The sequence below is a fragment of the Miscanthus floridulus genome, chromosome 4 (assembly GCF_019320115.1).
Source record: "Miscanthus floridulus cultivar M001 chromosome 4, ASM1932011v1, whole genome shotgun sequence".
Taxonomy (NCBI): domain Eukaryota; kingdom Viridiplantae; phylum Streptophyta; class Magnoliopsida; order Poales; family Poaceae; genus Miscanthus; species Miscanthus floridulus.
The window spans coordinates 52280645-52294132 of record NC_089583.1 but is presented as its reverse complement, the minus strand read 5'-3'; the positions used below and the strand labels follow the sequence as shown (position 1 = coordinate 52294132).

General features: G+C 45.4%; 1 protein-coding gene across 2 annotated transcripts; it reads left to right on the top strand.

Moving 5' to 3' along the window:
* The first annotated feature begins 8051 nt into the window (after positions 1-8051).
* On the top strand, positions 8052-12933 carry LOC136551511 (HSP-interacting protein-like). Of its 2 annotated transcripts, XR_010782584.1 has the most exons (3): positions 8052-11082; positions 11407-11640; positions 12595-12933. XR_010782584.1 is itself a non-coding variant. In XM_066543054.1 (2 exons), the coding sequence occupies exons 1-2, from the start codon at positions 8490-8492 to the stop codon at positions 11562-11564; spliced, it is 2751 nt and encodes a 916-aa protein (XP_066399151.1). In that variant the 5' UTR covers positions 8052-8489; the 3' UTR covers positions 11565-11684. The 2 variants fall into 2 exon arrangements, 1 of the variants encoding a protein (XP_066399151.1); XM_066543054.1 differs by lacking the exon at positions 12595-12933 and having other exon boundaries at positions 11407-11684.
* Positions 12934-13488: the final 555 nt, after the last annotated feature.

The following is a 13488-nucleotide window of genomic DNA, read 5'->3' as shown; positions in this document are numbered from 1 at the left end:
TTTCATTTGCTTTGTGGTAAGTGGAATGCAAGGGTAGAGCAAAAGGCCTATTTATGGCAAGTTCATCAATATTTTATAATAGCTCATTAAGTTTTAACCCATCTCATCCACACATGTTCACCCATCCCATCGCACACATCACACCACACTCTCACTCTCTAGGCAGCAAGGATGACTCCCTCTCATTCCTTACCTAAATGTCCAAAGATGAAAACCAACACCAACTAGGGGGGAGAAGAAGAAAGGACTCCTCTCACTAATCAAGAGAAGCATAGGTCATTGGAATGTTCAAATCCAAGGACACGGCTCTATGTATAGATTGATCAACTCCATAGAGCGTGTACAACTGGAACCACAAGATCACCATCATCGGCGGTGCACCGCCTAGGCTGATACTAACTGCCTCCCAACCGGTATGGTGCCATCCTACCACTCAGCCCTAGGCCACCGCAGAGTCCACTGGCACACTGAGACTATGAGACATAGTACTAGGCCCCCAGAGGTCACTATGCTATCTTAGGAGGATGTGGGCCATTTTTCATACCTTCCTACACTATCCACTTCCAAACTAGTAGTAATGGCACCGTCCTAGTTGGTCGGGTAACCGTCCCCTACCAATTCTAGAGCGAGTGCTATGTACGTAGGGTCCTATGATCTGATTCTCTCGACATACTAGTCCTTAGGGGGACTAGACATGACATCTTCTCAAAAGGGATAACCAACACCCTATGCCTCGATGGCACCTCCACCTTGAAGAGTCACCCTTAGAATATATTCCTCACACATGTATCGGCCATAGGTACCTCTCATAGGGAATGCCCAGGTCGCATCCCCCTGGCAAGACTCATCCAAAGACTCACTATAGAATCCTATACGGTCAACTCAACCCTCACCACACACCCAAGACACATGCCAAGATCTCCCCAAGTTATCACCAGTTTTAGCGGCACCATGTGCCTTAGCCATCTCACAAACAATCCTCCACCAAGCATCACGTCACATATATAATGCGTAGTAGAAGTAAGCTGTAAGTTGTAAGCGAGCATCTAGCCTAACAGCGGGTGTGCAGGGGTAAAGGGTGCGCCAAGATATTGGCTTCAAGCAATTCTACCATGCATCCTATCATGGTGCATTTGCATGAAAGTAAAGCACTAACAGCTACATTATTGCATGCCCAATAGGATTCTACGAGGTTAGGTGGGATGTGGCACCTATTGATTGGTCATCTCTAAGATCTTCAGTGTACTCATAGTTGATTTCCTCAAGGTCCTGCTGCCATCCCAATTTCTTTCCTCCAACAGGTTCTGACCCGATCAACGCTATCCTCAATACAACTACCGCAATGAAGCGACAAACAAGGTAAAAGAGCAATCAATCCTCTGAAAAGGCAACAAGACACGGAAGAACAACTATACCAAAAGAACACCAAAGGTAAAATGACTTAGCCCTCTCGGTGGATGTCCGATCCCTAGGCCAAAAGAAACAAAACTGGTTGTTTGCTAAGCTCAAGCTTAAGTCTTATCCTAGCCAGTACTTCTTGGGTCGATCGTGTCGACCCGTATGCCTTTAATAAAAATGGCATAGACCCTAGCTTGAATTAAGCAAACACCACAAAAAAACTAGGCTTGCCCTCACAAAGCGAGTCCATTTTCCTTGGGCTTAAGAAGGGGTGAGGGACAAAGTCAGCTAGGCACGTCGATGTCACATCCTCGGTAGAGACTTCACTCTAATGGTCGATCGAGTCAACTCACATGGTTCCAAGAATAGGACATAGATGCAACCTTGCTAACTAGAAGTGGTAGTCCGGCCATTGATCCGATCATCATGGCAAAAGAATGGATCAAATAGAGTGGGCTAAGGAGGAGAGAAAAGTTTCGATCTCTCTCAATCCATATACCATTGTAATTGTCGAGAACCGAAGAGAGGGTGGAACAGAAAGAGAAGGAGAGGAATGGTGGTCTGCTTCTTCCAATCCTCACATCATGGTAAAAGATGGGGCATCGGAAAGTAGCAACACACAGAAGAACACCAACACCTGAGTCCACTCAAAGAGTACCATGACCCACGTGCACTAAATGGCACCAGACACCCCTAGTGTTTTGGCGGTGTAGTTGTCTCTGCTAAAACCTAGAGAGCGCTAAGGTCTAGAATAGGTACAAGCATGCAAGGGGCTTGAGAATGAAAGAGCCAAAAGAGAGGTGCAGGGATTCACCTCCCTTTGATCCAATAACCATAGCAGTTGACGGGAATTGAAGGAAAAGAAACAAGGGGGCAATAAACACCAAACAAGCGAAAATGGAACTTGGTTCCACAATACTTAGACTCGCATGTCGTTACTTTGGTTCCACGGCACTCTGATCTACATGTCATGGTGATGGACACAAATTGAAGAAATTTGAACAAAAAGATCAATCCACATCTTACTGGATTGATGGGGATTGATAAAAGGGGAGACAGAAGAGAGAAGGACGGTCTCCACATTCCCTTGACCAACACGCCATGCAAACGGGTGAGGGTTGAAAGAATAGAGACATAAAACCCCATGGACTCTCGATCCACACCAACTCGTAGTGCTCCATGACCTAGGTGCAACTAAATCAGGACAAGGCTATTCCCATGGTCCATAGCTGATGTGGTTGTCGCTGCGAGGACCAAAAAATGCCATGGTCTAGGTGGCGCAGGCATACGAGGTGGATACAAAGGAACAAAAGAGCAAAAGAGAGGTAGAGCCCAATGGTCATGGCGAGGCAATCCCGTGGCCACTAGGCTATACCTAGCGAGTTGGCTTCCATAGTTCTATAGTCATCGTCCCTTACCTCTCCCACTAGACTAGGTTATGGAGGGCTCGAGAGGGTGCAGGGAAGAACCACATCGAAATCAGCATCGAGTCCCCAGTAGCCTCGTCTTAGGGCCGAAGATAGGAGCTAACGCTCGTAGTTCAATGGAGACAACTAAAATGCAAGAGAATGAGTCACACTTGGCATCACGACCATGGCGGGATGAACCCATAGCCAAAATGGTCAAACAAACTACAATTCCCTCGACCGGCTTGAAGGCACGGTCCACAGGCAAATAACACAAACACACAAGAGAACAAGAACTAAACTGACACTACAACCGCTAAGTGGAGTAACACATTCCATAGCACAAGGGATAGATAGATAGGTGGATAGACTGGTGCGAAGGCACATCACAAGCATTCATAGATTGATCATGTATGAACAAGTATAGATGACAAGTATGAATGATAGGTAAAACGAGAGCTTTGTTGACGTTGAGGGTGGCGTCGACGGAGTTCAAAAGGGCAACCTTGATGATGGAGAGGAAGGCGAGGTTTGTTGTGACACGTCTAGGCGGGCTGGCCGGCCGTGGCTGGCTGCAGCTGACTGTGGCAGGCCACGACCTGTCTAGAGGAAGCCGTGGTGACCTAGAAGCTAGCTATGGTTGGTTGAGTCCTGCTGAAGGTGGCAGCGGATGACTAAAAGGCGACGGGCTCCATCATGGATGATATGGCCTCCCTGCATTAGTGAAGGTCCATGGAACGAGGGCTGGTGTTAGCCATGAATGGCAACGGGGAAGGGAAAGTTAGAGGCTTGGGCACTGGAGCTCACCAACGGTAGAGGATGAGGTCGTCGGCTATGAGGTGGAGCTAAAAATAGCGTCAGTGAAGGAGTATAGCATGGCACGATGGAAGCTTGGTTATGGGTCGTCTTAGTCCGGTGCAGTGAGGAGGGTGTGTGGTGGTGGAGGCAGGGATGGCATCGAGGTGTTGCTGCCATCCTCGAATGATAGTGACATGACAGTGGGCAGGTGGCGGAGCTAGGGCTGGTGTAGAGGCGTGGCTCCATTGCTCAGCGAAAGGGGCTCAACATCACCGAGGCTTTGTGGCAAAAAGGAGTATGACATCATGGTGGTGACATCGTAGTGTGGATAGGAGCAGATGTGATCGCGGTGAGCTCAGAACAGAGCACAGTGTGGTCAGCGTCGAGCTCAGCGAGGAGATCATCATGCCTATGGCACGATGCGGCGTTGAGGCAAGATCATGGCTTAGGGCGTAGTCAGTGCTGCGTGGCTTGCCTGTGCGACGTCGGGGCATGGCAAGAATGAAGCACGGGGAGGAGGCGGTGCATGGCTACGGATGAGGATGACCAGCTCAAAGTCATGGTCATAGAGCAGAGGACGGTGGTGCTCGTGGTTAGCGGCATGGAGCAGGGAGGTGGTCGAGGACATCAAGCGTGTCCGCATGGTTGGCCACGAGGCTGTGAGGCTTAGCGAGGTAGAGGAAGTCACGACGAGCTTGGTGGGCAACTGCTGCTTGGAGGAAGGAGAGCAGCAGCAGGCTAGGGTGGCATGGTGACAGGTTGTGGACGAGCTCATGAGGAAGAGGAGGGAGTAGAGGAGCGCGGCGGTGGCTGGGGAATGGAGGAAGGGAGCGACAGTGGCGGTATTTATAAGCATGGCGCTTAGGGCTTCAATGTGATGGAAGGTGGCGAGCCTTGATGTCCATACTTGGGGGCACGTGGAGTGCATCATCATGGACAACAAGGGAGCGGGCGTGGGGTCAGGGTACAGTGGCACGGTTGCATGCGTAGCGGCTGACAATGGAGGCTCCTCAGGAGCAGGCGCTCCCTATGGTAAGGTGGGGGGCATAGGCCTATGGGGGTCATGGCATGCAGTTGGGCTATGGCTGCATGCATGGGCCGAGCAGGGCAGGGATCTGAGCTAGGCCTATGGGTGGAGGTGGGCTCGGCCACTAAAGGAGAGGAGTGGAGCTAGGCCATGGCACGGTGGCTGCTGTAGCGCGAGTGGGCCAAGTGGGAGAAGGGGAGCTGGGCCTGGCATGGGTGAAGGGGAAGGGGGAGAGGGAGTGGGCTGGTTGGGCTGGATTGAGAAAGGAAAAAGGAAAAGGAAACATAGAGTTTCCTTTTATGAATTATGACTCAAGGGAATTGAGATGAATTCAAAAGAGGATTGAGAGGAATTTGCAATGGGTTCGTGCTCTCCAAACTCCATCAAGACTCTAACCAAGATCCAACTCAAGAACATAGGCATACTCCTACAAGCAATTCTATATGAATGCACAAATTATCGGTGAGCTATCCTAGGTTTGACTAGGGTTAGACCTAGAGACTACATGCTTCACACAATTCCTAGGAAAAAATTAAAAAATCTTGTATTTTTGGTTACCCTAAAAACCCGGGTTGTTACACCTATATGGGCTAAGCCCAATTTCTAGTGTAAAAAACTAGCCCATGCTATATGAGCCAACTGGGCTAAATTTGTTTTAATGACAATTACTTTTGTCATACTACCTGTGTCACGTCACACGCCACCTCATGTGCCACGTTAGATCACTTGACACTTGTCATCATCCCGTCTAATATATTATGACAAATATAATGGCAAATACTGTCGTCATAACTTGGTGACAAACATGAAAATGTCACTAAGATTATTGACAATTGGGTCTGTTAGTCACAGAAGGGGAATAATGACCCACCTTCTATGACCATAGCCATATCGTCACTGCTGTGTCATAGAAGGGTACAATGACAAGAAAAGACTATAATTGTCACAATCTATTAGTCATAGAAGGACTAATCTCTTGTAGTGATAGTTTAGTGTGGGAGTTAGAGAGAGTAGTGAGCTTTGCTTTGGTTTCCAAGTCTGGTCTTCTAGAGAGTCTGGTATAGTTCCTATACCTTTTTCTTTTCAGTAAGACCTTTACTTTTTTCAATATACTTATATTCTTTCTCTACCTTATAACATTATACTTGTTATATTGTTGTGGCCTATCATAGCATATAGTTGCTACATATTAGATTGTGATCCTGGCCCACACCTACATTATGATCATCGCCTTTCATTAGGTGCGCTAATTGGCCTATGTGTACACAATTAGAGTAGTGAGAGAAAATGTAAGCATTGTGCTTATACTCTATCTTGCCTTTGATTACCGCTTGTTGCACGGATAGATTGTGGATGCTAGCAAGAGGTGACAACCATGTCTAGTCTTTGTATTCCACCACATAGCCAAGATGAGATAAAAGGTAAGGTTAGTGTCAACTGTGTAGCCACTTCTTGTGGAACTACTATTCCTAATATCTCGCTTACTGCCTAGTATACCTATTGTGTGGACTCAATCTGTGTTGCGATTATGTGATTAAGTTAGAACCATAGAAATTGAGTTTGAATCAGAGGAATCTTTTACTCTCTCATTGTCCTCCCAACTAACTATACCTTACTAATTATCTTGAGCTATCTTTATCTTGGCTTGCTGCGTCAACCCTTTCTCATATTTCGTTTTACCCCAAACTAAGTTGTGGTAAACATAAATATCTCTTATTTATTATCATTTATAGCTCCTGCTTTCCCTTAGGATTAAACAAATGACGATACCTTGGAATACTCTTTGGTGAAGTGCTACAATGGTATTATGTGCGCCTGCGAAATTCCCTACTTAAGCATAAGAAATACCAATAGATACCTCTTACTATCAGTGCTTGCGCGCTATTGTTGTACTCGAAGGGGCACTGTAGTCTTATGAGACCACACCAATTGCGTTTATGGTATGGCTACCAATGTGTGCCGGATAAAATGGGGCTTTTGGTGCTTTGGCCGAAAGCTTGATACTGAAGATGGTGGAGAGCAGTCCGAGAGGCCATCTCGGAGTCCCACTTGCGCATGATGAAGACCCTATAGATGGCAACGGGGAAGATTTGGATCGGGGAGTCTTTGGACACCCAAAAACGAAACCCAAACTGAAAATCCAAACCTGCCCTGAACACCCTTTCGGGTGGAAATCCATCCCCGAAACCGAAACCCGCGGATCCCCGAAGTGTAAAGGATTACGAGGAAGCACGAGATTTTTTACGCCGGCATCCTTGCGAGGGCATCCAATGAGGATTAGGAGAAAGCGTGAGATTTTATATATCTTCATAAAAATACTAAAGTCTCCGATCGGTGTTTCCATCTCTATCTCAATTAAGCTTCGACGTTTATATTGTGTACCTAGATTGTGTGCTTATTATTCTAGTTTAGTTAGCTAAGCTAGTTGATAGGATTAGAACCTAGGTTCCATAACTCTTTTGCGGTAGAGATAGCGACATACCTAGCAAAATCTTATTTGCACATGTAAATAGACTATTTTATTGTATAGGTTTTGATAAGTGGAAATTAGAGGCCAAATTTAGAGTAAAAGTTTTTAGAAAGTCTAATTCCTAGGTAATACCAGGCCATATTGAGAAACCATACAAAAGCAAGAGAACCCAAACTCCAAAAATACCATCAAATTGTCAGAAAAATGGATCGGAGTTGTCCTAGGCATCACAACCAAAAGCATCCCTCAAACAAAAAACAATGAGCTAGTGTAGACAACAACTCAATCCTTGTGCTTCCCACCCGATGTGTTCTATGAATTGGTATACCAAGAAACCATAACTATAGGCTTCAAGCAAGCGAAGCTACTAAACGTAATCGAGAGTAATGACTGGAGAGCTCCGATAATGGCACACGGCAAAGGCCATTACGAGCTAGAAACCGTAGAAGAACTGAAGCACATGCAACAAATAAACTGAGGGTATAAGATCATAAACAATACTCTGTTTAAGGCAGGCGTCTGCACGCCACTCCTAGATCCGCCCTTGGTTTATATACTGGCATTCCTAGGTGTTGGAGAAGTAAAGGAAGTTTTAGTGCTTTGGCGCTGCTTTCAGATGACGATTATGCCAAAACAATAAGCATCTCGGCAGAAAACTAATAATAGAAGGTGCTAAATTAGCTATCATGAATATTCGCTGCGCACAAAGCATGCCTTCATACCCATTTTTCTAACCACTTGAACTTGTTTGTGTTGCTCAGAAAAAAAAAATACCCTAGATTTTTGCGCTTTAGAGACTAGCCAAAAAAAGGAAACATGAATGGTCATGGCTAGATGGCACCCTAATGCTTTCCAAAAAGTGTGTGGCTTCCCTTAGGCTCCAACAACACCCTTTCCTTGCTCCATTCCCGTAGCATGCATGCATGCTTTCCTCTTGGTTTGCTTTGTTAGTTTCTCCATTCCTCTTGCAGACCCTTAGTTTCGTTTTCTCTGTTTTGTCCTCTGATTTGGGACAACTCCCACCGATTCCCCCCACTTTCTTTTACGTAGCATTCTTTACAGTGAATTGTCGATGGAACTACCCATGTAGGATAAGTTTCCCACTTGAATGGGGGGAAGAGGAAGGTGCGGATCCTTGTTGCCCAGTTTCTCTTTCCCATATCTCAATTTCTTTGTTGTTGTTCCTGCTGCAAATTTTGTATATATGAATCTATATATAAAGAAGGCTGTAAGAAGATACAACAAATCTTGATTCGTTCCTGAAAGAAGAGTCATGAGGGGCCAAAAACAAGTTGAAGCCCATTTATTTGGCCAGAATAGAAGAAGAGGCACATTGTAAATTGGATTGGAAGCTGCCATATATATATAGTTACATACATACATCTGAGGTATGGGGAAGACACCAAAGAAGAAGAAACTAAGTGAATCAGGATCGAGGCAGAGCCTAGGCGGTAGCCCAAGGACCAGCAGGTGCAACTCAAGGACCAGCCAATGCAGCGGTGGAGAACAGACGAGCCCCCATCATCCAGCTGCAGAGCTAGCAGTGGACGAGGACGATGCTGTCTTCATTGGACTGGCCTCCGAATTGAAGGAGGAAGGCACGAGGCTTTTCCAAACAAGGGACTATGAGGGGGCAGCGTTCAAGTTTGACAAGGTTATCAAGCTATTGCCAAAGGGGCATAACGATATGGCCTTCCTGCACTGCAACATCGCCGCATGCTACATGCACATGAATCCTGAGGAGTATCATCGTGCCATCGACGAGTGTAACTCGGCGCTAGAGGCGTCACCGACGTACACGAAGGCACTGCTCAAGAGGGCCCGGTGTTTCGAAGCCCTAGACAGGCTGGATCTAGCCTGTAGGGATGTGGAGAAGGTTCTGAGCTTGGAGCCCAGCAACGTGACGGCGTCAGAACTCTATGAGAGTATTAAGGAGGTCATGGGGATGGACGAGCAGGTCTCGTCGCTGCAGAAATGGCAGGTTGACGAGCCTGCCGCGATCAATATCGCAAAGGAGAGGATACAGAGGAGGGTGTCGCGGAAATTTAGAAATTCCATAGTCGAGGAGGAGGTATGGGAGATGATGATTCATGAGAATAATGAAGAGCAGCAGAAGGAGGAGGAGGAGGATCATGAGAACAATAACAATAATAATAACGAGGATGGCGAGAAACACAGCAGCAGTAAAGAGGACGCCGTTAGCGAGATGCAGGAGAAGCCCAGCAGCCTGCAGGACAGGCACCCTGAAGAGACCAAAACCTTCAGGAGCGCTGACTACAACAAGCAAGGTGGCGTAACAAATACTAACAACGAAGCAGGGGGAGTGGGGAGGAGGAGGTATGCCCAAGCCCAAGATAGCCATGAAAAGCATCTCAACGAGATACTGGTGAAACGCATCCAGCCTGAGAAGCAGGGGAAGCACACGACGACACAGAATCAAGCAGCCAGCAGCATGGAGAGGCGTAATAAGAAGCATTTTGAGGTCGGCAGCCATAGCAAGCAAGAGAAGCAGCAGCAGGACAAGCAGTATGAGAGGTACACTAACGCCAACGTCAGCCTGCAGGGGAAGCACTCCGTGGTGGAGGAAAAGTATGAGATGAGGTATATGCTGCCAGAAAAGCAGATTACCACCATCAAAGCGGCAAATAACTACGGTAGAGAAAAGCATACCAAATACTTTGCTAGTAGGGAGAATCAGAATCATGAAGCTGCTGCTGCTGCCAGCAGACAAGTGGTAAAGAAGAAATTTAAGTTTGTCCATGGGGACGACATACGGATCGTCTTAATTCCAGAAAGCTGCAGCCTGTTGCATGTGATGGACATCGCTCGGTACAAGTACAACCCACACCTCAAGTCGTTCCTTCTGAAATTTATGGACAAAGAGGGGGACCTGGTGACCATCACCTCCACCGAAGATTTAAGGTGGGTCGAGGACCTCTACCCGCAAGTCCCGGTGCGGCTGCATATAAAAGAGGTGAGTCCCGAGCGGGAGATCACTAGGGACCTGGTGATGCCCATGTCCTCCTCTTTCGCGGAACACCGAGAGCAGAACCATTACAGCAGCACCTCCGACGACTATGAGTGTGGAAGCTTGAGGAAGGAAGCAGACGAACGGAATAATCCTCCCTGCACCACAGATGACTGGATGATGCAGTTCGCTCGCCTGTTCAAGAACCACGCTGGCTTCGATTCTGATGCATGCGTGGATCTCCATGACCTTGGCATCCGGCTGTACTACGAGGCGATGGAGGACACCATCACAAGTGAAGAAGCGCAGGAGATATTCCAAGCAGCAGAGGCCAAGTTTCAGGAAATGGCGGCGCTGGCATTGTTCAACTGGGGTAACGTCCACATGTCCCGTGCAAGGAAGCGACTGATTTTATCTGAGGATACCTCTAAGGAGTCCATACTTGCCCAGGTGAAGTCAGCGTACGAATGGGCCTGCACTGAGTATGTCAAGGCTGGGAAGAAGTTCGAAGATTCTGTGGATGTGAAGCCGGACTTTTATGAAGGGCTTATTGCGCTCGGGCAGCAACAGTTTGAGCAAGCGAAGCTTTCTTGGCGTTACGCTGATACGTGCAAAGTAGACATGGGAACCGAAGTGTTAGAACTTTTCAACCATGCTGAAGACAACATGGAAAAGGGAATGGAGATGTGGGAAGGGATCGAGTATCTGCGAGTCAAAGGGTTGTCTAAGTCAAGGATGGGGAAGATCGTAGTGGATAAACTGGGTCTCAATGAGCAGGGAAAAGATTTATCTCCGGATGAAGCCTTTGAACAGGCCTCAAACATGCGCTCGCAGCTAAACATTTCATGGGGCACCATTCTTTATGAACGCTCAGTAGTAGAATTCAAGTTAGGACTCTCTAGCTGGGAGGAGAGTCTTCAAGAAGCCATTGAAAAATTTAAGACCGGAGGAGCTTCGGTAGCAGACATCAGTGTGATGGTAAAGAATCACTGTGTCAACGGAAACAATCAAGAAGGTATGACGATGTATCCATTTGTTCTTTAGTTTCTCCTGTGCAGTTTTATCTTCTTGCTAAATTGGATTGTCTACCTTGAATCATCTATATGTACGGTATAACGCAAGAACAATTTATGATCGGAATTCAGATTCTATGTGTAACTAACTCATGTTATGCCACAAACTGAAACTAGTCAATTCAATGAGTTTTAATGCTAATTGTTTGTAACTATAATTTTACCATTTCTCCCCACAAAATTAGGATGCTACCTATACTGCAACATCCTCTTAGCTAGCTCTACAGGAGTATTTCTAATGCATGTGATTTTTCTATATTACGCAGGATTAAGCTTCAACATTGATGAGATAGTCCAAGCATGGAACGAAATGTACGATGCTAAAAAGTTAAAAAATGGTAGTTCTTCTTTCCGGCTCGAACCTATATTTCGAAGGAGGCCTTCAAAGTTGCATAATATACTAGAGCACATACACTACACGTGAGCTTGTATCAATCATTGGACTTGGATATGCTGTACACTTGGATAAGAATGTTGATACTTATTTTCCTGTGCAATAGGTAAATTTATTCTCTATCAGCAATAATTGGTGCACTTATTCCCAAATATAATGCGGAAGTTTTTATACACCATGAGACCACCAATTTACTTGTTTGGCAACCCGATACTAACAGTTCTGTGTGTGGCATTAAGAGGCCTGGTGCTGCCTGATCGAGTGTGCAGTATTCTAACATTTTGGACAGTTAGTTATCATTTAGTGAGATGTTGTCCACAAAAGGATCATTGTGGGAAATATAACTTTGCATTATTTCTCACCGAAAACAAGTGGAGCTGTCAAATTAGAGGTTGTTTGGTAAAGCTTTGGGAGCAACTTCTAGCCTAAATCCAGCAAAAGGTGTACCAAAAAGTGATTCGTTGTAATGACTACGAAGCTCGGAGCCAAAAAAAAAAATAGTAGCTTCTCTTGATTTACTTCTGGTGTAGGAATACCTTTTATCAATAGTTTATTTTAGAAAATCCAACAGAGTCACTTCATTTAGAGAATCAGTGGGAGGAGCTATTCCAAACTAACCCTTCCTTTCATCCCAAAATGCTTCCTCCAGTTCATCTCTAATATGGTAATATCACAACCAAGCTCAGCTCATCCACTGCCTCCAGTCTGCTCCCCCCTCCAACCCCCAACACACCTCCAGTGCGGGGCGTGGCATCCCCACAAGTTGAATTAAATTTTTTTTAGTTGTACTTCTCTCGTAATTTTCCCATGTTCCCAAAGGTTCTCCTAATCAAAAGAAAAGGACAAAAGGATAAGAGTTAGTTTAAGATATATAACCTAAACAGGACATACCTTGTGGAAACTATGGTTTAGAAGCAATGGTTTAGCACTCACTTATATATACGAAATACCCTATATCTATGGATTTGTGTGGACTTCCATTTTCTTTGAAAGTTTCTTTAAGAGAACATTATGATATAGTCGTCACTAAAATGAGAATGGTTTTAACATGGTTTTGCAGACTAGTATTTGAATTTGTGCTGCATTAGCACATCCAAAGCGGCGTTCTTCCAAGTCGAGCCAAGTGAGTTGCTCAGAATGCTGTTTTCTAGAGTTAAGAATATAGCATCAAGTTTCACCTGTACAAATGCCCTAAGTTTGTATTGTAGAAAAATAGAAAACCTCAGCTGAATTGTACCTTTGGTAGATGAAACACACATGAGTGAAAAGTTCGAAGTCATGGATTCTCCGGAAGATACAACTTTTTTTTTCTGGAAAGATTTCTGTAAATTTTTTAATCCATTGTATGTCATCCGTTGTGCCATTGACTTGTGGGTGCTTGGTGCAGACCCACCATGTCGGAACCGCAGCACGTAAGAAAGCAGCTGCATTTGAGAGATTATTCCCTCCAGGTTTGCAGGTCACAGAATTTAGCACGATAAGAAAAGAGATATAATAAACAGTCGAGTTATAGAAAGGAGCGACTAATTATTCCTTTCTGATAAAAAAAGTAGAGGTTGAGAAACATGTCTGCACAAGGTCGATCTGTATATTCATATTCTGTGATTTGCAACCTGTTCGGTAATTCCAAGTTTTAAAAAGAAAAATAATGGACTAAACGCATCTTAGCCACTCAAGCTGTATGATGAGTGTTTACCGTTGTTAAATCTGGCACAACAATATAGTTAACATATAATCACATTATTTGAATAATTAATTGGCTAGTCAGATCACGAATTGCTAATTGTTAATTAGCCTTGTTAGAGATTAACGACCAAGACATGTTTTATGCATACTCGCTGTTACACATGCCGCTACTGCCCCGGCAACGGAGAATGAAGAACCGGGAGATCAGGACACTGTTGTTCATTTGGCACGGGAAGGACCCAAACCAGATGAGCACAGAAACAGCGCA

Bases quoted from the DNA above. Each gene is read 5' to 3' on its own strand.
- LOC136551511 (XM_066543054.1), top strand. From the start codon at position 8,490: ATGGGGAAGACACCAAAGAAGAAGAAACTAAGTGAATCAGGATCGAGG. The intron at 11,083-11,406 runs GTATGACGATGT...TATATTACGCAG, and splicing joins CAACGGAAACAATCAAGAAG to GATTAAGCTTCAACATTGAT.